Source organism: Scyliorhinus torazame, chromosome 5 (assembly GCF_047496885.1).
Source record: "Scyliorhinus torazame isolate Kashiwa2021f chromosome 5, sScyTor2.1, whole genome shotgun sequence".
NCBI classification, from domain to species: domain Eukaryota; kingdom Metazoa; phylum Chordata; class Chondrichthyes; order Carcharhiniformes; family Scyliorhinidae; genus Scyliorhinus; species Scyliorhinus torazame.
The window spans coordinates 96,241,329-96,263,081 of record NC_092711.1 but is presented as its reverse complement, the minus strand read 5'-3'; the positions used below and the strand labels follow the sequence as shown (position 1 = coordinate 96,263,081).

Genomic DNA, 21,753 nt, shown 5'->3' with positions numbered 1-21,753 from the left:
CACCTGTGTGTGTCTATTTGTGAGTGTATATACATGTGCTTTTCTATGTACGATTATGCATTTTTGTGCGTGATTGCATGTGTTTTTTTGTCAATATATGTGTTTCGATGTGCCTGGGTGAATGTTCATGCATGTGTTTCTGTGAGTGTGTGCGTGTGTATGCTTGCGGATTTGATTGCTGATGCACGTTTGTGTAGTGCTTGTGTCTATTTATCTGTGTGCGTGCGTATACTTGTATCGGCTGTCTGTAGCTTTGCCAGTGTTTGGTGTTTTTGATGCCGATGTAGAAACGTTGGACATTCTGCGTAAAAATGAGTTTTCTGTGAGATATAAGGTGCCATCAAGTGACCTAATGCAAAAGTCCAAGGAGGTGCCTCAGGAGAGAATCGTGAAAACCCAGGGAGAATTCAATCACCAGCCTGGATTTGGATTATGGGGAATCGGTCTTAGCATCCGGATGAGTGGAACAAGAGTGTGAAAACATTTTAAATTATGCTGCATAAATAGATATTTTTAGAACATCTTTAGCATGGTGGTATATTAAGCTCTTTAACCAGAAAGCTGCAAGTCGACTTGGAACAGAATCCTTCGAGTAAAGACATGTCCATTCCCAAATTCTCCGCTTGGGGAGTGGGAAACAGTGAATTAATAGTCTCCCTCTCTCTCGTCGCCAAAGCAAATTGCCTTTCGGTTCTTTCTGCTGAGGAGGTGGACATACAGAGATCACTAATGATCTTTCTCTGCTTTCAGTCGGGTAGGAGGAGGTGAGTTGGGTAGATATTGCCCCTCGCTGTTGTGGAAGTGGGAGTACAGTGGATTAACTAATGCCCCTCCTTCTCTCTTTGTTAGGGTAGTGGGGGTACAGTGCATTAACTAATGCTCCTCCTCCTCTCTTTGTTGCGGGGTAGGGTCCATTTGCTCAACATTGCCATTCCCCCTCTTTTTGCTGGGGAGGTGCGTGTACAGTGTTTCTGTAATGCCCCTGGGTAAGTGGCGGTACAGTGGATTAACTAATGCCCCCCTCTCTTTGTTGGGGAAATGGGGATACAGTGAGTTAACTAATGCTCCTCCCACTCTGTTGGGGAAGGGGAGGTACAGTGCGTTAACTAATGCTCCTCCCACTCTCTTTTTGGGGGAATTGGGCGTACAGTGGATGAACTACTTCCCCTCCCTTTACTGGGGAAGTGCGGATACAGTTCATTAACTATCCTGTCCTCCCCTCCCTCTTGGGGGAGTGGGCGCAGAGTAGGTTTGCTATTGCCCCTCCCCACACTTTGTTGGGAATTTGGTAGCACAGTCGTTAACTAATGTCACTCCCCCTCTCTGTGTTTGGGCAGTGGGGAGTACAGTGGTTAAACTAATGTCCCTCCCTCACTTTGTTACGTAGTGGGAGTGCAGTGGGTAAACTATTGACCGTCCCCACTCTTTGTCGGGGAAATGATGTTACAAAGGATTAACTAATACCCTTCCTTCTCTCTCTGTTGGGGAAGTAGGAGTACATTGGATGAACTAATGCCCATCCCCTCACATTGTTGGGTGGCACGGTATCTGAGTGGTTAGCACTGTTGCTTCACAGCGCCAGGGTCCCAGGTTCGATTCATGGATTCGGTCATCGTCTGTTTGGAGTCTGCACGTTCTCCCCGTGACTGCGTGGGTTTACTCCGGGTGCTCCGGTTTCCCAGCACAAGTCCCGAAAGAAATGCTGTTAGATAATTTGGACATTCTGAATTCTCCCTCCGTGTACCCGAATAGGCGCCGAAATGTGGCAACTAGGGTTTTTTCACAGTGACTTCATTGCAGTATTAATGTAAACCTACTAGTGACAATATAGATTATTATTATTAAGTGAGGGTGTAGTAGGCTAACTAATGCCCCTCCATCTCTCTCTGTTGGGGAAAGTGGGGGTATAGTGGATTAACAAATGCACCTGCCCCTCTCCTTGTTGAGGCAGTGGGGGTACAGTGGATCAAAGGGTTAATTAATGCCCCTCTCCTACTCTTTCTTGGGGAAGTGAGGGTGCAGTGCATTAACTAATGCCCCTCTACTCTCTTTTGGGCGGAAGTGGGGGAATAGTAGTTCAACTATTACCCTTGTCCGTCTCTTTGATGGGGGATTGTTGGTCCATGGTGCTGTGTGGCCCTCAATTCAGTTCCCAGTGGGTGTGATGCAGCAACTTGAAGCTGACATGAATTATAACGGAATGGACAATGAGAGAAGCAGAAACAGCGAGATCTAACTGTGATGTGTTTGTCTGAAATGGGAAAGTGTCCGATCTCTTCTGTTGATGAAATGATTTTGTGGAATCCTGCAATGAATGAGTTTTACTCTGTCTGTAACCCAGCGTGTTACTGAGCTGCGAGCACTGGTTTTATCAGACCTGGGTCCGAGACCTCCAGGAATCTGATTCTAATCAAACAGGTCTAACATTAGCAAAGTGGCAGCACGATTAATTAAGTGGTTGTATATTTAAATCAAGATGTGTGGAAAGTCTTTTATTATTTTTATTGAAGTTTGAAATGTAACCGATAGATTCTCATTCACATGAATAAATTGTGTCCATCAGCTCAAGGGGAATGTTCACAAACGCGGTTTACCACAGGATTTATCAGCCGTTCTGTTGATGATCTTCAAGGGGATGGCTTCATGTCCCACCACACAGGAGTAAGAAGCGCCGCTGGCCCACTCCTCCGTTGCTATGGATAACAGGCTGTACATGAAGAAGGAGCTATTGCCGTTCTCCGCCATCACCTCGGTGTTCTTGTAGTTCCCGGGATTCACCGGCTTGTCATTGACGGTCCACTTGACGAAGATCTCTCGGGGGGAGAAACCTCTCACTAAGCAGCTGAGGGAGGCGAATCTCTGAGCGGAGACGTCTTCAGCCGAGGGCAGGAGGACAGAGACGGACGGTTCCCGCGGATTGGGATCTGCAGAAAATGTACAATAAATGTCAATAAAATGGGGAATTCCGGAGACAATGGAACCGCGGGTTAGATGTGAGAGAAATGTGTTTTGTGTTGGATTTTAAAGGTTTCCATTTTCTAGTTGGTTGGACTAGAAAGTTTCAGAATGTGCACAGCAGGGAAAAGGTTGTTCCGCGCAAATTATGTGTTTGGTGTTAGAGCTCCACACCAGGCTTCCCCACCCACCCGCCCCTCGCCACATTATACTCCCAGAGTATGAGAAACTTCCAATGTAACACCCTTGGTCCAAAAGGGAGACAGAAACGAACAGGTAACCATAGGCCAGTTACTTTAACATCTGTCAGTGGAAATTATTTGGACTCCATTACTAAGGATATAATGGCAGAGTATTTAGACAAACATAATATAATCAAGCGGAGTCAGCACGGCTTGATGAAGGGGAAATCATGCCTGTGACATTTTTTGCCTGTATTTGAGCTGGTAACGAACATGCTAGATAAAGGGGAACAGTAAATGTGCTATACATAAATTACAAAACAGTATTTCATAAGGCACGGCGAAAAATGTACTGAATGAGAAAAGAGACCGTGGTGTTGGTAACATATTAGAATGGATAGAGGATTAGCTAAGAGAGCTGGGGTAGGAGGGACATTTTGTGGATGACAAATTGAGACTTTTGGAGTGTCAAAGCGGGCAGTGCTGGGGCCACAATTATTACAGCTTTATTTGAGGGAAGTGAATGTACTATTGCCAAGTTTTCAGACGAAACAAAATTAGGTGGGAATGTAAGTGGTCAGGATGACACAGATAATCTATCTACAGAAGGATATAAACCGGTCAAGTGACTGAGCAAAAACTTGTCAGATGGAATATAACGTGGAAAAATGTGCGGTTATGAATCTTGGTGTGAAGAGTAAAGAAGCTGAATATTATTTAATTGGATAAAAGCTACAGAAACCTGCGGCAACGTGGGATTTGGGGTTCGTTGTGCAGAAATCACAATACGTTAGTATGCAAGTCCTGCAGGTAATAGGGAAGGCAAATGGAATGTTGGCTTTTATTTCAAACTGAATTGAAGGTGAAAAATAAGGAAGCATTGATAAAACTATGCCTGGCGCTATTTATCACACCTGATAGACTACGCACAGTTTGGTGCCCTTTATCTAAGGAAGTATATACAGGCACTAAAGACAGTCCAGAGAAGGTTCACTAGCTTGATCCCCGGAATGTAGGCTTTTTCTTGTTAGCAGAAGTTGAAAAGGTTTGGCCTCCACTCATTGGAGTTTAGAAGAATGAAGGCGACTTAATTAGGATATATGATGAACAGGCGGATTAAAAGTACAAATGTTGAGAGGTTGCATTCCATTTTGCGAAAGTCTTGGACCACAACGCTAAATCTCAGAGTAAGAGAGTAAGGGGTCGCACATTTAGGGCAGAGCTGGAAAAGTATTTCTTCTCTCAGAAGGTAGAATCTGTGGAATTCTTAAGCACAGAGAACTATCGGGACTGGGTCGTTAAATATGTTTAAGGACGAGATAGACAGATGTTTAATCAGTTTGTGAGTCAAGGGTTATGCGGATAACGTGAGAAAGTGGAGTTCAGGATCGTCATATCAGATCTGTCATCATCTTACAGAATTCTGGAACAGTTTCGGTGGGCCAAATGACCCAATGACCTACTTATGCTCTTACGTCTAATGATCTGGTGGTGTATGGTTTTGGTCCATCTAAACCCAATGTCACCTACTTGAAATAATTGTTTATAAATCTCTTTATTATTGTTCCTCTTAAATTCTACAGACTCAGAGTGTTGTTAGTGGAATTACTGATATACCAGAAAAGGACCAAAAATATACTTACCAAGAAACTGCACAGTTGCACTGACACTAGAAATAGACAGAGTAACTCACGTATTCCTCTAATCTCTGCGCTCACCTATTTTTTTGTGGATGGCATTTTTTAAAGGGGTTGGCAGGTCCTGATGGCTCGCCACACAGTTAAACACAGCCCCACTCAGCCAGGCTTGTGTCGAGATGTTTAATTTGCTGACCACACTGGCAGTATCTGCCCCAGGCTGGTCGGCAATCTCTGATTTCAGCGGCTTCTTCGCTTCACTCCAGGACACATTGACTCCATAAGGTGCATTCGAAATGACGCAGGTTAAGGTTACAGTCGCCTCCAGTAAGACCTGTTCTATTGGAGGTGGCAGTATTGTTACTGATGCATCGGTGCAAAGGGAAGGATCTGTGAATGAAAACATGAAAATTAATCCACATTTCATCTTCCCATCCAATCTTCTGAATCAGGACAGCAGGATTCAGCCTTCACTCTCGAAATGGGAATAAATCAACTTCGAAATATCACCCCGAACTATCGCCATTAATCTTCCTTTCAAAATGGAAAACTAGCTCTGTCTGTGCAAACTGCTCTCATTGTTAAAGTCGTTCAGTCCCGGTATTATTTTCACAAATCAGCATTGCAGCATTCCCTATACAAATATTCCATCCCTGTTCTCAAAACCTTCGTAACGACGGCTGTTTTTTAAATAGTTCGATGTATTTTTCAACACTTTGCCAATGAGTTGTTATCAGTAAAAGGTTCCAGACACCCACTGCCTCCCAAATGTAATCATCTGTCTCAATATAAAGCTAATATCAAGTCTACCTCACTCACAAAATGGGCGGCACGGTGGCACAGTGGTTAGCACTGCTGCCTCACTGTCTGTGTGGAATTTGCACTTTTCCCGTTGGTTTCTTCGAGGTGCACTGGTTTCCTCCCGTAGTCCAAAGATGTGCAGGTTAGGTGGAATGCCCATGGTAAATTACCCCTTAGTGTCCAAAAGGCTGGGTGGGGTTACTGGGTTACAGGGATAGGGTGGAGGCGTGGGTTTAAGTCGGGTGCTCTTTCCAAGGGCTGGGTCAGACTCGATGGGCCGAATGGCCTCCTTCTGCACTGTAAATTCTACGATTGTAAGTCAAGTGACACATTCTTTGCTGTTCTGATAAAATCCTGAATGGTGAGCAATCCTAATGCAGCTCTTACATCAGAATGACCGCACATTGTCATAAATTAGAAGTTGTTCTTTGCATTGAACTAACTTTAATAGATTCCTCATTTTGATTTATTGTTTCCTCTGTTTGTGTCACTTACCAGACGCGGTGATGCTTTGACTTTGGGTGACTCCTTGATGAGTGACTTGGCAGGTATAGACCGCTTTGCTGAACCATTCCCCAGCGGAGACTGTCAGCCGACTGCTCGCCGAGAAGTTCCCGTTCACTTCACAGGCGGGAGAGGTGACAAATCCTGAACCCATGGGATGTCCATTCTTCAGCCACTTCACCGTCATTGACTTTGGACGGAAATCGTTGATTGAACAGACGATGGTTGCATATTTCTTTCTTGCGATTTCTTCATTGGAACTCACGGTGAGGAGAATATTTGGATGGATGTCAGGTAGAGGACCTTCAAGAAACACAAGTTAGACATTTCTTGCAGAATAAACTGAGAATACATAAAACGACCTCTTATACTTTAACAGTTCTTTTGCGGTCAACAGATACGACCCTGGATTTTCAGCGATCAGGACTATGCAGAGTATTACAAATGAGTTCTATCCAAGATCCTATTCGAGATAATCAAATGTTTTCTATTTTTCACAGATTCCACAACACTTACATTTCATTCCAATGCTCTTGTCTGAGCCGCTGTGTCGAACCTCGCAGCTGATTTCGCTGCATCCCCCCTCTGACTCGGTGATGGTTAACTGGCTGCTCAGGGTGTAGGTTCCCTTCTTGTTTCTCACTGACGGGTATTTCTTAACTCCAGTGGTGATCGGCTGCCCATTTTTCTTCCAGGTAAGGCTGGTGATTTCTGGGGAGTAGTCCATCGCTAAACAGCCGTAGGTCACGGAGCTGTCGTTGTTGTGTTGCTGACAGGAGGAGACCAGGCTGTAGAGAGTGGGCGGAGACGGTGTCGCTGGGAGAATTGAACAAATTATTTGTGTTTATTAATTAACCAAACAACTCAGAGTTTGACTAAAACCATGAACTTGTCCTAACATATTCTAAGTAAAACCTATATCCACATTTAAGCTTATATTAATTCCACAATTTGGGAATTACCAGAGCTTTACCCCCTCATTAGAAGCTCACATCTTCCTCCATTTTTATCACATTACAGAAAAATAACAGGTTAATGTCATCTGAATGACGTCTAATTCATTGCGATAAAAGAGCAGAGGGTGTTTCTCATTATTTCTACCATCATTTATTTCTCAATCAACAGCACCTTATGATAAAAAAGTTGTCTCTTCATTTATATCATTGCAGTTTTGAAATTGCCGTGTTCAAACTGACTGTTGCCTCCTCCTCTCTCCGCCTCACTACGCCCACTCTCTAAAACAAAGAATGGTGACCAAAAGAGAAAATGCTGGAAAGTCTCAGCAGGTCTGGCAGCATCTGTAAGGAAAGAAGAGAACTAACGTTTGGAGACAAGGTGGTCCTTTGTCAAAGCTTTGACCTGCTGAGATTTCCCAGAATTTTCTCTTTTGGTTTCAGATTCCAGCATCCGCAGAATTTGCTTTTATGACAAAGAATGGTGACTTCGCTTCAAAAATACTTTTGTAATGAATACTTACATAGTGAGATCATGGCTACACAGATTGTGGTATTAACTCCACATTCCACCTACTCCCGCTAACCAGCACTCTACTTTTCACCCCGGCTCCCGCACTTTCCCCCGCTCTCTGTTCTTTCCCTGGCTCTCCAATCTTCTCCCCGGTCTCTGCCCTTTCCCCCGTTTCGGAACTTTCCAACAGCCCTCTGTACCACCTTTCCCGACGGCTCTCTGTATTTTCCCTCAACTCTCTGCCGTTTCTCCGACTCCCTGCACTCCATCAGCACTCTCCGATCTCCCCCATTCTCTGCGCTTTCATGCGGCACTCGGTGATTTTCCCTCAGATCCTTGTCCTTTCCTCTGACTCTCTGTGTTTTGCCCGTGTGCTCTGATATTTTCTCGGTGGTTGTGTGCGAGTGAATGTGTTCCGCTAAGAGAGGGTGAGTGACTGAATGATAGTGAGTGAGGGTGAGTGAGCGTGGGTGAGTGGTTGAGGGTGTGTGGCTGTAGGTGAATGAGTGTGTTGCACTGATCCCGAGCGATGGAGCGTGACTCAGAAACAGTGAGTTAGGTGGAATGGGTTATTGAAGGTGAGCGAGGGTTTATCAGTGACTGTGTCAGGGTGGACGGATGAGGGCGAGTAAATTAGGGTGGGCGAGTGACGGTTGTTGAATGACAGTTGGCGAGTGAGGGCGGCTGGTGAGGGTGGATGAGAATGTGCGTGACTGACGGACTGGGCTTCAGTAGGGTGGGTTGGTGAATTATATTGGTTCCGTGAGTGTGGGTTACTGGCGCTGGGTGAGTGAACGTCAGTGGATGGGTGACTGAGGGTAAATGGGTGAGTTTGGATGAGTGAGGATGAGTGAGGAAGTGAGAGTGAGTGAGAATGGTGAGTGATTAAGGATGAGTGAGTATGGGTGAGTGTGTGAGATAGGGTGATTGAGTGAGGATGTGTGAGTGAGGGTGACTGAGAGAGTGATGGTGGGTGAGTGAGTGAGGGTACGTAGGTGAGTGAAGGTCAGTGAGTGAGCTTTTAAACAAATCATTTACGGGATGTTGGTGTTGCTGGTTAGGCCAGCATTTATTGGCTATCCCTAGTTGTGCTTCAGAAACTCGTGGTGAATTGCCTTCCTGAACCGATGCAGTCTATGATCTGTAGGTACACCCATGGTGCTATTAGGGAGGGAGTTCCAGGATTTTGCCACAGCGACAGAGAAGGAACGGTGACTTATTTCCAGTTGAAGGTTGTGAGTGACTTGGACGGGAACCTCCAGGCGGTGGTGTTCCCAGGTATCTGCTGCTCTTGCCCTTCTGGATGGTGCTGGCCGTGGGTTGGGAAGGTGCTGTCGAAGGAACGTTGGCGAGTTAGTGCAGTGCATCCTGTAGATGGTAAACACGGCTGACAGTGTTCGTCGGTGCAGAAGGGTTTGAATGTTTGTGGAAGAGGGAGCAATCAAGCGGGCTGCTTTATCCTAGATGGTGTCCGGTGTGTGTGAATGAGGATGGGTGATTGAGGGTGCATGCGTGAGGATTGGCAAATGAAGGTAAGTGAGTAGGAGTGGATAAGTGAATGAGGGAGAATGAGGGAGAGTTAGTGAGATTGGACATTGAGGGTGAGTGAGGATGGTTGAGTGAGTATGGGTGACTGAATGAGGGTGGGTAAGTGAATGGGGTAGGTGAGGATGAGTAAAGGTGAGTGAGTGAGAGTGGGCGTGTGAGGGTGGGTGCGTGAGTGAGGATGGGTAGTTGAGTGAGTAAGTATGGGCAGGTGCGTGAGTATGAGTGAGTTAGGGTGAGTTAATTATGGTGGATGAGTGAGGGTGTTTGGATGAGTGAGGGTGTGTGGATGAATGAGGGTGTGTGGATGAGTGATGGTGAGTGAAGGTAAAAGAGTGAGTGATTGTGGGTGGGTGAGTGTCGGTTGGGGAGGATGAGTGAGGGTGGTTAGGTAAGTAATTGGGGGCTCAGGTTAGTGAGTGAGGGTGGGCGAGTGAGTGAGGGTGGGTAGGTGAGTGAGGGGTGTAGGTTCGTGAGGATGGTTAGGTGAGTGAGTGAGTGTGTGTGTGAGTGAGCTGCAGAGTGAATGAGGGTGTGTGCAACTGAGTGAGGTGAGTGAGGGTGGATGAGTAAAGATTGGTGTGTCAGGATGAGTGAAAAATAATAATCTTTATTGTCACCATTAGGCTTACATTAACACTGCAATGAAGTAACTGTGAAAATCCCCGAGTCGCCACACTCCTGAGCCTAGTCGGCTGCACTGAGGGAGAGTTCTGAATGTCCAATTCACTGAACAAGCACAATGAGGGTGGGCGACTGACGAAAATTAAACACCCACAAACGACAGTTGAAGCTAGATAAGTTGTTAATTATAGATCTGAGATAAATAGATTTTTGTTCAGCAATGATATTCAGGGATATCGGCCAAAGGCAGATATATGGAGTTCGACCACAGATCACCCATGATCTCATTAAATGGTGGGACAAGCTCGTTGGACTGAATGACAACTCCTGTTCTTATGTTCCGATGAGTGAGGGTTAATGGCTGAGGGTGAGTCAGTGTGGATGAATGAGGATGGGAGAGTGAATGAGTGCGGGTGAGTTAATGATCGTACACGACAAGGCGATGTTTCACCAGATGATTTTCCGCTCAGGCTCAGCTTCCTGTTGCATGCTGTCCACAGCCGAGCTGGCGGCTCCTCCATTCGGCTCCCCCACCTCCACCTCCTCCTCTTCCTCTCCATCGATCCTGTCCTGAGTGATCTCCACAGTGATCAGCTTTCAGCAACACCGGCTGTGTACAGTCAGACAGCAGTGTAGGTCACTGGACAGCTGCTTTAATACTTTCAGTAACACCGGCTGAGTGAAGTCAGACAGCAGTGTAGGTCACTGGACAGCTGCTTTAATACTTTCAGTAACACCGGCTGAGTGAAGTCAGACAGCAGTGTAGATCACTGGGCAGCTGCTTTAGTACTTTCAGTAACACCGGCTGTGTACAGTCAGACAGCAGTGTAGATCACTGGGCAGCTGCTTTAATACTTTCAGTAACACCGGCTGTGTACAGTCAGACAGCAGTGTGGATCACTGGGCAGCTGCTTTAATACTTTCAGTAACACGGGCTGTGCACAGTCAGGCAGCAGTGTAGATCACTGGGCAGCTACTTTAATACTTTCAGTAACACCGGCTGTGTACAGTCAGACAGCAGTGTAGATCACTGGGCAGCTGCTTTAATACTTTCAGTAACACCGGCTGTGTACAGTCAGACAGCAGTGTGGATCACTGGGCAGCTGCTTTAATACTTTCAGTAACACGGGCTGTGTACAGTCAGACAGCAGTGTAGATCACTGGGCAGCTGCTTTAATACTTTCAGTAACACCGGCTGTGTACAGTCAGACATCAGTATAGATCACTGGGCAGCTGCTTTAATACTTTCAGAAACACTGGCTATGTACAGCCAGACAGCAGTGTAGATCACTGGACAGCTGCTTTAATACTTTCAGTAACACCGGCTGTGTACAGTCAGACAGCAGTGTGGATCACTGGACAGCTGCTTTAATACTTTCAGTAACATCGGCTGTGTACAGTCAGACAGCAGTGTAGATCACTGGACAGCTGCTTTAATACTTTCAGTAACACCGGCTGTGTAAAGTCAGACAGCAGTGTGGATCACTGGACAGCTGCTTTAATACTTTCAGTAACACCGGCTGTGTACAGTCAGACAGCAGTGTAGATCACTGGGCAGCTGCTTTAATACTTTCAGTAACACCGGCTGTGTAAAGTCAGACAGCAGTGTGGATCACTGGACAGCTGCTTTAATACTTTCAGTAACACCGGCTGTGTAAAGTCAGACAGCAGTGTGGATCACTGGACAGCTGCTTTAATACTTTCAGTAACACCGGCTGTGTACAGTCAGACAGCAGTGTAGATCACTGAGCAGCTGCTTTAATACTTTCAGTAACACCGGCTGTGTAAAGTCAGACAGCAGTGTGGATCACTAGACAGCTGCTTTAATACTTTCAGTAACACCGGCTGTGTACAGTCAGACAGCAGTGTAGATCACTGGGCAGCTGCTTTAATACTTTCAGTAACACCAGCTGTGTACAGTCAGACAGCAGTGTAGATCACTGGACAGCTACTTTAATACTTTCAGTAACACCGGCTGTGTACAGTCAGACAGCAGTGTAGATCACTGGGCAGCTGCTTTAATACTTTCAGTAACACGGGCTGTGTACTGTCAGACAGCAGTGTAGATCACTGGGCAGCTGCTTTAATACTTTCAGTGACACCGGCTGTGTAAAGTCAGACAGCAGTGTAGATCACTGGGCAGCTGCTTTAATACTTACAGTAACACCGGCTGTGTACAGTCAGACAGCAGTGTAGATAACTGGACAGCTGCTTTAATACTTTCAGTAACACCGGCTGTGTAAAGTCAGACAGCAGTGTAGATCACTGGGCAGCTGCTTTAATACCGGTGCCTTTATTTAAGAAACCGGGTTCGGTGCACAAATAGGATGTCTGATGGGGGTGGAAGGGACGGATACAACAAAACGATGGGGGGCCTCACAAACATCTTTCACCAAGTTTACTCCAATATGGGGGACCCATGCGGCCATGGTTTCAGCTAGTTCCCTGCTCATGTTTTGTGCCTTTGTGTTCGGTGCGACACATGGAGTTTTTATCTATATTTAATGATGTCACCAGTGTAATTTAATTTTGCACAGAACCATTAACAACTGGAAAAATGAATATTCCTGCAACTTCATGGATTTCCACATTGCAAATGTGTATTGTCAGCGCATAAAATAATTGTAATATTGTGTCAGAGAGAATATGTTTTTTTTAAGTCGTTCTTGTGCCACACAAAAGTTTGCTGCCTAAACTAAAGATGCATGGCATTGAGGGTAAAGTGGTAGCATGGGTAGAGGATTGGTTAACTAACAGAAAGCAGAGAGTGGGGATGAATGGGTGTTTCTCTGGTTGGCAACCTGTAACTAGTGGGGTCCCTCAAGGATCAGTGTTGGGCCCGCAGTTGTTCACAATTTACATAGACGATTTGGAGTTGGGGACCAAGTGCAATGTTTGCAGACGACACTAAGATGAGTGGTAAAGCAAAAAGGGCAGAGGATACCGGAAGTCTGCAGAAGGATTTGGATAGGTTAGGTGAATGGGCTAGGGTCTGGCAGAATTAATTCAATGTTGCCAAGTGTGAGGCTATCCATTTTGGGAGGAATAACAGCAGAATGGATTATTATTTAAACGGTAAGATGTTAAAACATGCTGCTGTGCAGAGGGACCTGGGTGTGCTGGTGCACGAGTCGCAAAAAGTTGATGTGTAGGTGCAACAGGTGATTAAGAAGGCTAATCGAGTTTTGTCTTTCATTGCTAGGGGGATGGAGTTCAAGACTAGTGAGGTTATGCTGCAATTGTATAGGGTGTTGGTGAGGCCGCATCTGGAGTATTGTGTTCAGTTTTGGTCTCCTTACCTGAGAAAGGACATATTGGCACTGGAGGGAGTGCAGAGGAGTTTCACTAGGTTGATCCCAGAGTTGAGGGGATTCGATTATGACGAGAGGTTGAGTAGACTGGGACTGTACTCATTGGAGTTTAGAAGGATACGGGGGGATCTTATTGAGACATATAAAATTATGAAGGGAATAGATAGGATAGTTGCGGGCAGGTTGTTTCCACTGGTCGGGGAAAGCAGAACTAGGGGGCATAGCCTCAGAATAAGGGGAGGTAGATTTAGGACGGAGTGTAGGAGGAACTTCTTCACCCAAAGGGCTGTGAATCTCTGGAATTCCTTGCCCAGTGAAGCAGTTGAGGCTCCTTCTTTAAACGTTTTTAAGAAAAAGATAGATGCCTTTCTAAAGAATAAAGGGATTCGGGGATATGGTGTACGGGCCGGAGAGTGGAGCTGAGTCCACAAAGATCAGTCATGATCTCATTAAATGGCGGAGTAGGCTCGAGGGGCCAGATGGCCTACTCCTGTTCCTAGTTCTTATGTTCTTATGTGATGTCAGTCTCTCTGGCTAGGCCAGGATATATTTCCCACCCGCAATTGCCCCTAAGAAGTCTGTCATTAACTGCCTTCTTCAACCACTGCAGCACCTGTGATGTCATCATACCAAACAACGTGTTCGCGAGGCAGTTCCAGGAGGTTGAACCAGCGACAGCGAGGAACGGTGATTTATATCTAAGTCAGGATGCTGGTTGGCTTGGAGGTGAATTTTCGGGTGGTGGTGTTGTTATGTGTTTGCTGCCCTTGTTCAGATGGCAGATGTCGTGGGTTGGGAATATGTTGCCCAAGGAGGCGGAATGAGTTTCTGCAGTGCATGTTGTAGATGGTACAGACTGTTGCCACTGTTCGTCAGACGTGGCGTGAGTGAATACTTGTTGATGGCATGCGAATCAAACAGGCAATTCTGTCCCGGATGGTCTCGAGGTTCCAGATTGCGATTAGAATTGCACTCCTCCAGGTATTCCACCGCGCTCCTGAATAATAACTTACCGATGGTGGACAGGCTTTAGGGTATCATAAGCTGAGTTCCTCTCCGCAGGACTCCTAGCCTCTCACCTGTTCAATTTCTAGTCAATATTAACTCTCAGGATGTTGTTAGTGGGATATTCAGCGATGATAATCATATTAAATGTCAACGGGCGATGGTTAGATGCTCTCTTGTTTGAAGTGACCAATACCTCGCAGTTGTGTCGCGCGAATGTTACTTGCCACTCGTCAGCTCAACCCTTGATATCGTTCATATCTTGTTGCCTTTGGTCAAGGACTGCTTCAATGGTGCTGAACATCGTACAGTCATCAATGAACATCCCCACTTCTGATCTTATGACGAAGGAAGATCATTGGTGAAACGGTAGAAGATGGTAGGGCCTTGGATACTGCCCGAAGGAACTGCTGCAGTGATGTTTTGCAATTGAGATGGTTGACCTCCAACAACAAAACACATCTTCCTTTGCGCGAGGTATTACTCCAACCAGTGCAATGAGTCCGATTGACTGCGGTTTTGTTTGTGCTCGTTGATGCAACACTTGGTTAACGGGTGCCTTGAGGTTACGGGCAGCCCTCTCACCTGAAAGAGAGCATAGTTGTTTCTCTCACTGTGTGCGCATGCTTCTGTGTGTGTGTCTGTTTGAGCCTGTGTGAAGGGGAGAGAGAGAAAAGAGAGTGCACATGAGAGAGTGTGCGTGAATGTGTATGTGTGAGAGAGTATGTCTGTGAGTATGTGTGAAATGTCTGTGTGAGAGTGGAAGAGTGTGCATGAGAAAGAGTTTCTGCATGAGAGTGTGTGCGAAAGGATGTCTGTACGTGACAGATTTTCTGTGTGAATGAGGCAATGTGTTTGTGTGAGACAGTGTATAAAAGGAAGTGTATACGTGATATAGAGGTGCCATGTTTGGGAGAATGTGTGTGAGTAGAGAGACTATAAGAGTATGTGTCTGTCAGAGAGAGTCCATTTGTGTTAATGAGAGAGATAGAATGTGTGTATGTTTCTGAGAGTACGTGTGAAAGAGTATTCTGAAGAGCATGCGGTTTGAATGCAAGAATGTGTTTGAGAGATACATTGCGTATGTGAGAGTATTTATTTTTCTGAGAGTGTGTGTTTGAGAGGGGGTGTGCGCATCAAGGAGAGTGTGCGCATGAGAGAGATATAGGTTGTGTGAGTGCGAGAAATTATGAGAGCGAGTGTGTATGTGTATGTGTGATTATGAGGTAATGTGTGCCTGCGAGTGTGAGACAAAGAATGAGTGTCTAAAAGACTGTGTAAAAGCGCGTATGAAAGATCGTGGGTGCGATTCTCCACTCCCACGCCGGTTGGGAGAATCGCCCTCCCGCGATTCTCCCAAGCGGCGGGAACGGCCCGGTCGAGTTTCGCGGGCCGCAGGCCGGAGAATCGCCAGAGACACCGAAAATGGCGATTCTCCGGCACCCCCGCGATTCTGAGGCCCGGATGGGCCGAGCGGCCAGGCCAAAACGGCGGGTTCCCCCCTGGCGCCGTCCACACCTGGTCGCTACAGTCGTGGGTGGTGCGTGAACGCTGGGGGGGGGGGGGCGGCCTGTGGGGGGGGGGGGGGAGGCGAGGGGTGATCCTGCACCGGGGGGTACCTTAAATGTGGGGTGGCCTGCGATCGGTGCCCACCGATCGTCGGGCCATCCTCTCTGAAGGAGGACCTCCTTCCTTCCGCCGCCCCACAAGATCCGTCGCCCATCTTCTTGCGGGGCGGATTTGGACAGAACGGCAACCACGCATGCGCGGGTTGGCGCGGGTAGATGACGCAGCCCCGATACTGGCCATTGTCAGGGCCTGTATCGGTCGGGACCGGGGCCGTTCGGTGCCATCGTGAATCTCGACGGCGTTCACGATGGCGCGGCCACTTCGGCGTGGGGGTGGAGAATCGCGCCCCATGTGTGCGACAGAGATGGAGGGAAAACATGTGACAGTGTTCATGAGAGTGGCAGAGAGCATGTTAGAGCATGCATATGTGAGACAGGATCCGTGTGTGTGGGGGAATCTGTGTGAGAGAGAGAGATCATGGTATGTGTACGCGTATGAGAGGAACAGAGATAGACATCTCGGTAGAGATAGAAAATGAGAACGATGTGCTTGCGAGAGTCTGTGTGCGTGTGTCACAAAGTGTGTGTGTAAGAAAGATTGTGTGTGTGAGAGGATGTCTGTATTTGAAAAGCAATAGTATGTGTGTGTGTGTGTGTGTGTGTGTGTGTGTGAAAGAGGACGGGGGATCATGTGAGAGGGAGAGGGAGAAAGAATGCACGCATGACAGTGTTTGCATGAAAGATCCTGCATGGGTGAAAGAGAGTGCGGGTGTTTGAGAGGGAGGCAATATGTGAGAGATTTTGTAAAAGAGGGAATGCGTGTGAGAGTGAGATAGCGTGTGTGTGTCTGAGCGAGAAGGGAGGAGAGAGAGAGAGATAGCGTGTGAGAGAATGTATATGAAAAATATGGAGAGACCGTGTGTGCCAGAGTGAGATATATGTGTGGGTGAGTATGTGTGTCAGAGAGTGTGAGGCAGTGGGCGTATGTTTCAGAGAAATCGAACCTGTGTATTTGAGAGAGATCATGTCTGTGAGGGTGTTTTTGTGTGCGACAGGGAGTATGTGCTTGAATGTGAGTGTTTCTGTGTGTGAGTGAGAGACTTGTAAGCGAATCTATGTGTGTTTGGGCAGCACGGTAGCCCAAGTGGATCGCACCGTGGCTTCACAGCGCCAGGGTCCCAGGTTCGATTCCCCGCTGGGTCACTGTCTGTGTGGAGTCTGCACGTTCTCCCTGCGTGGATTTCCTCCGGGTACTACGGTTTCCTCCCACAGTCCAAAGACGTGCAGGTTACGTGGGCTGGCCATGATAAATTGCCCTTAGTGACCAAAAAAGAGGTTAGGAGGGGTTATTGGGTTACGGGGATAGGGTGGAAGTGAGGGCCTAAGTGGGTCGGTGCATACTCAATGGGCCGAATGGCCTCCTTCTGCACTCTATGCCCTATGTTGTTCTATGTGAGAGATAGCGGTAGTCACAGTGTGTGTCTGTGTGAGAGTGAGACACCGCATGAGTGTGCGTATGAGTGAGTATGTGCGAGAGACGTGTGAGAAAGAGTGTGTGTTTGTGAGAGCGTATGAGAGAGAGAGTTAATGTATGAAAGGGAGAGAGAAATAGTGTGCATGCGTGAGAAAGAGAATGCAGAGAATATTATTGTTAGAGAGAGACGGTGCATGTGAGAATGAATATATAGAACATAGAACGATACAGCGCAGTACAGGCCCTTCGGCCCACGATGTTGCACCGAAACAAAAGCCATCTAACCTACACTATGCCATTATCATAGTATCATTCCGTGTGTGTCACTTTGTGTGTGTGTGACTGAGAGTGCACATATGTGAGAGATTATCCACTGATATGATCTAAATTTATAATTAAATGAATTCAGCAAAATAATCTGTGAAACACATTGTGCTGAACACGGTTGATTAAATACATTTATTGTTTCCTAACTTAAGTTCAGATACGATTAAAATTCCCTAAAATCTTTGATATGTTGCACGTCAGAATACAACTCAATTGTTGATAATTTATGCTGAAGCAATTCGCATCAATATTGCATTGTAAGTTATTGTTAATCGCCAGTTAGTTCTCCTGTCGGCTGATTTGTACTCTATAATAAATACATAAAAATCAATAATCCAAACGTTATTTTTACCTAGAAACTTGTGAAATAATTGAGGTTTAACTCAAACAACCCGTAACTTTAGAGTACCCAATTCACGTATTCCAACTAAGGGGCAATTGAGCGTGGCCAATCCACCTACCCGGCACATCTTTGGATTGTGGGGGCGAAACCCACGCAAACATGGGAAGAATGTGCAAACTGCACGCAGACAGTGACCGAACCTGGGACCTCGGCACCATGAGGCAGCAGTGCTAACAATAAATTTGAAATCACTAGATGGAAATATTCAGACATGTATATTACTTTTACTTAAATCGAATCACGTTTTAATATTTTACTTTTTTACTTTTACTCCCACTTCCCACTTCCCTGTTGTAATTCACTAAAGTATAAACTATGCATATTGTGAACGTATTGATAAATCTGAAACTCCATATATATATTATAAAGTCCCTGGAAGTTTGTGATCAACAAACTTGCTCCTAGATTTAACAGCTCAGACAATCCCTGTGACTAAATTATTAAACCTATTGTTTAATTAAAGAAAAGCCCAATTAATCGGTGTACAACTTAATGAGAACAATTCAATTAGATCCTCTGCAACACTGAAACATGAAGATGAAATGGAGTCGGGATTTTGTTCAATTTAGCATTTAATAAGAATTAAGCATTAAGTTAAGATATAATCAGTCATTCTAATCTGTCATCTGTTCTTCCAATAACTCTATCCTGTGTACAGCACAGCTATGAGAGACAGGATGCTATTGTTAAATTTAAAGCTAAAGATAACCTTCTGTAATTAAATTAATCTGTCTGACAGTCAAGCTTTTACTTTCCAATGTCTAGTTATTTGCAGCCTGAACCTTCCTACCATACAAATAAAATCATATGAACAATTCATTGACTGACTGCGATCACCCTCTGAGAAAACTGTTTAAGACTAGATTAGTGACAGTTATCTCGCTACCCAAGTACAAATTGAATTGAAAGAATTGTCTTGTTGAAGCTGCACAGAAGGAATGTAATAACTGGAAACTCATATCGCCAAACTGCAATGGAGAACTCTTATTTAAGTTAATGCAAACGTAATTAATGATATAAACATTAATTTAAATGATCTTTTACAATCGAGCACTGCTGTGGAATCAGAATCTTATTATTGAAATAGTTTCAGACAAAATCAAAAATGCTCCCAGCCTATAAACATTTCGGGTCATACTGATTGTGTGCATAGTACAACAGAATGACGAAAGGTGATTAATTATATTAATATAAAAAATATCTTTACTTGATATGGAATTATATTACCGGGGTTATTATTTGAATTATATAAATTTTACTTTCCAATTTGCAAACTTATTAATTAGTAGTTTGTTATTACAGTAACGAATCATGCTCTGAATGAGCCTTGTAAACCATGATTTAGTTTAATCTGTAAGTGTCAGTTAATTTAAAAAAATGCTCTGAGATGCCTTGAGTTCCTTTCTTCACTTCCGAAATCTGCCAGTTTTCTGCCTATAGTCCTGCTTCAGAATTTTCCAACAATTTTAGATTCAACCAGGAAGCGTGTAACCGCTCAGTGTCACCGAGTTTAAAAAATGCAGAATCGCCAAACAATTTCACATTCAATGTCGCTCAGACACACAATCCACTGAACAGAAAAACACCAAATCACATCCCTGAGGGACCGAAGCCCGTTAAATGGAGAAACAGCTCAATACTACATTGAACAGAATCAAACTTAACATTGTAAGAAATTTCCAATGTCGAATCCAACAAACCACCTCGTCACCAAATGCACGAATTATTCAACAAAATATAAATCTGCAATAATAGCAATAGGATTACGTGGAGGTAGAATATGTACAATATATTAATATTGAAACATTACCACATATTATTCATATTGGGCTATATTTCAAAAATATTGGAGTGTTTGTCGTCGATGATAAAAACGGCAGCTATTATGCCACTGAGATTAAACGTTGCACAAACGGCAAGCTGTGATTGCAGTAACAATTTATGTTTGGAAAGGGCGGCGGAAACCGTGGGTTATTTTCATCTGCAATTATCAGTTAAAATGAACTAACAGCCTCCCTATTTTCTGCCTATAATCGTACTTCATGCATTTTCAAACGTGTAGACAGTAGACACTTTGCATTCAATCACGAAACGTGCTGCAATTCAATATCGCTGCGTTTAAACAATACAGAGATGATAAGCCGATTCACAAATTTTACTTATTCAAAGTTACCCAGACGCAATCTCCTCATCAGGAAAGCATTAAAACTCACCATTAAGGGATTGAAACATGTTTCATGGAGAAGCAGCTCAATTATGCATTCAACAGAATCAAACGTAACATTTCAAAAACATCTTAATATCGAATCGAGCAAGCCAGCTCGCCACCAAATGTATGAATTATTGAGATAAACAAAAATCTGGATAAATAGCAACGGCGTTGTGAGGAGGTGGAACATGATGAACAAATTATCAATGAGACTTTCCCACACTATTACATTAGGTCATATTTAAACACTTAATGTTTGCAGTGGATGGTAAAAACTGCAGCCACTGAGATTAAGCACTGCAAAAACGCCACATTGTGATGGCAGGAACAAACAAACTTCTGAACGAGCGTCAAAAACCGTGGTTTAGCTAATTTGCAATAATAACTTACAATTTTAAAAATGCACTAACAACCGCCCTGCTTTCTGCCTGCAATCGTGCGTCAAGCAGTTTCAAACGCGTAGACTGTTTGTATTCAATCACATTCAGTGTGACTGCTTGTACTCAATCACAATAAGCTCAATACAGACACAATGCAAAAATGCCAAACGGTTTCACAGAGTTTACTTATTCAAAGTTTCCCTGACGCACACTTGACACAGCGGAAAAATAACAAATCACATTACTGAGGGACTGAACCCCGATTAATGGAGAAGCAGTTGAATTAAAAAAAACTTTCAGCAGAATCAAATGTAACATTGCAAGAACATCTGAATTTAGGAAAATCAAATGCGCCTTTCATCCAGTCAGTAAATAGTTAAACTAAACAGAATATAGAATAATATCATCAGCATTGTGATGAGGCGGAATATGTTCAGTAAATTAATTTAGAAACGTTGGTATATTTTGTCAATATTGGGTTAGATTTCAAACACTTGTTCAGGAGGTGGTACAATCTGCAGCCGTTAGATACCATCGAGTTTAAAAATCATAAAAACACCAAATTGCCGAACAGACGTTCAGTATTTAAAGTAACCCGGCCACACAGTATCCTCAGCAAATAAACACCAAATCACCACAACCAGGTCAGCGGCATCTTTTTGTCAAGAAACCGAGTAATTATATAAACCCCTTTCAGCACAATCAAATGTATGTAATATTGCAAAAAATCTCAAGACAGCACCGGTCAAACCCACGATTCAGTAAACGATTGAATTGTTAAAATAGAGAAAATATAAAACCAAGACTCGAATAAAAAAGTTATGAAATAATTGAATGGTTCTTACCTGCAGTCACCGTCATCATGGTGCCTTGTCCCCAGTCCTGGAAGATAGTCACAGTGTCACATTGCCTAGGCTGCATCATACAATAACCGGACCTGCATAAAATAGACAGAAATCCACCATTATTTTAAATATTCACAAACCAGAGACAAAGAAAATCACAATGAATTGAATGAATTAGAATTGTATTAATGGATACCGATACCTCTTCAGAAATGACCGTAATGTTTTATATTTCACAGAGTAACACATGAAAATGTTACTGAATTCGCCAACTGATCACAGATTTTCCATATTAAGTCTTGCCATTTGGGCAGTGATAGTCATAAATAATACTGAATTTTAGTCAAAGTTTGATTGTAAAAGCGAGCACTGACCCAGTCTCAGTCAGTTAATGCTGAGGGGCTTTTTGTGTTGACAGTAACTGCGGTGCCACCCCCAGACCCGAATAGTATTACAAAACTTGCACAGTAATAGGTGGCGGAGTCTTCTGTCCTCAGGTTCGTGATGGCCAAAGAG

The 21,753-nt window shown here is 44.6% G+C and overlaps 1 gene segment (V, D, J or C); it reads right to left on the bottom strand.

The window, feature by feature from the left end:
• Positions 1 to 2,487: 2,487 nt before the first annotated feature.
• On the bottom strand, positions 2,488 to 21,501 carry LOC140422667 (Ig heavy chain C region-like). The segment is given in 6 exon segments: positions 2,488 to 2,924; positions 4,856 to 5,164; positions 6,071 to 6,382; positions 6,596 to 6,895; positions 21,238 to 21,329; positions 21,440 to 21,501. Coding segments are annotated over 6 exon segments (1,407 nt in total).
• Positions 21,502 to 21,753: the final 252 nt, after the last annotated feature.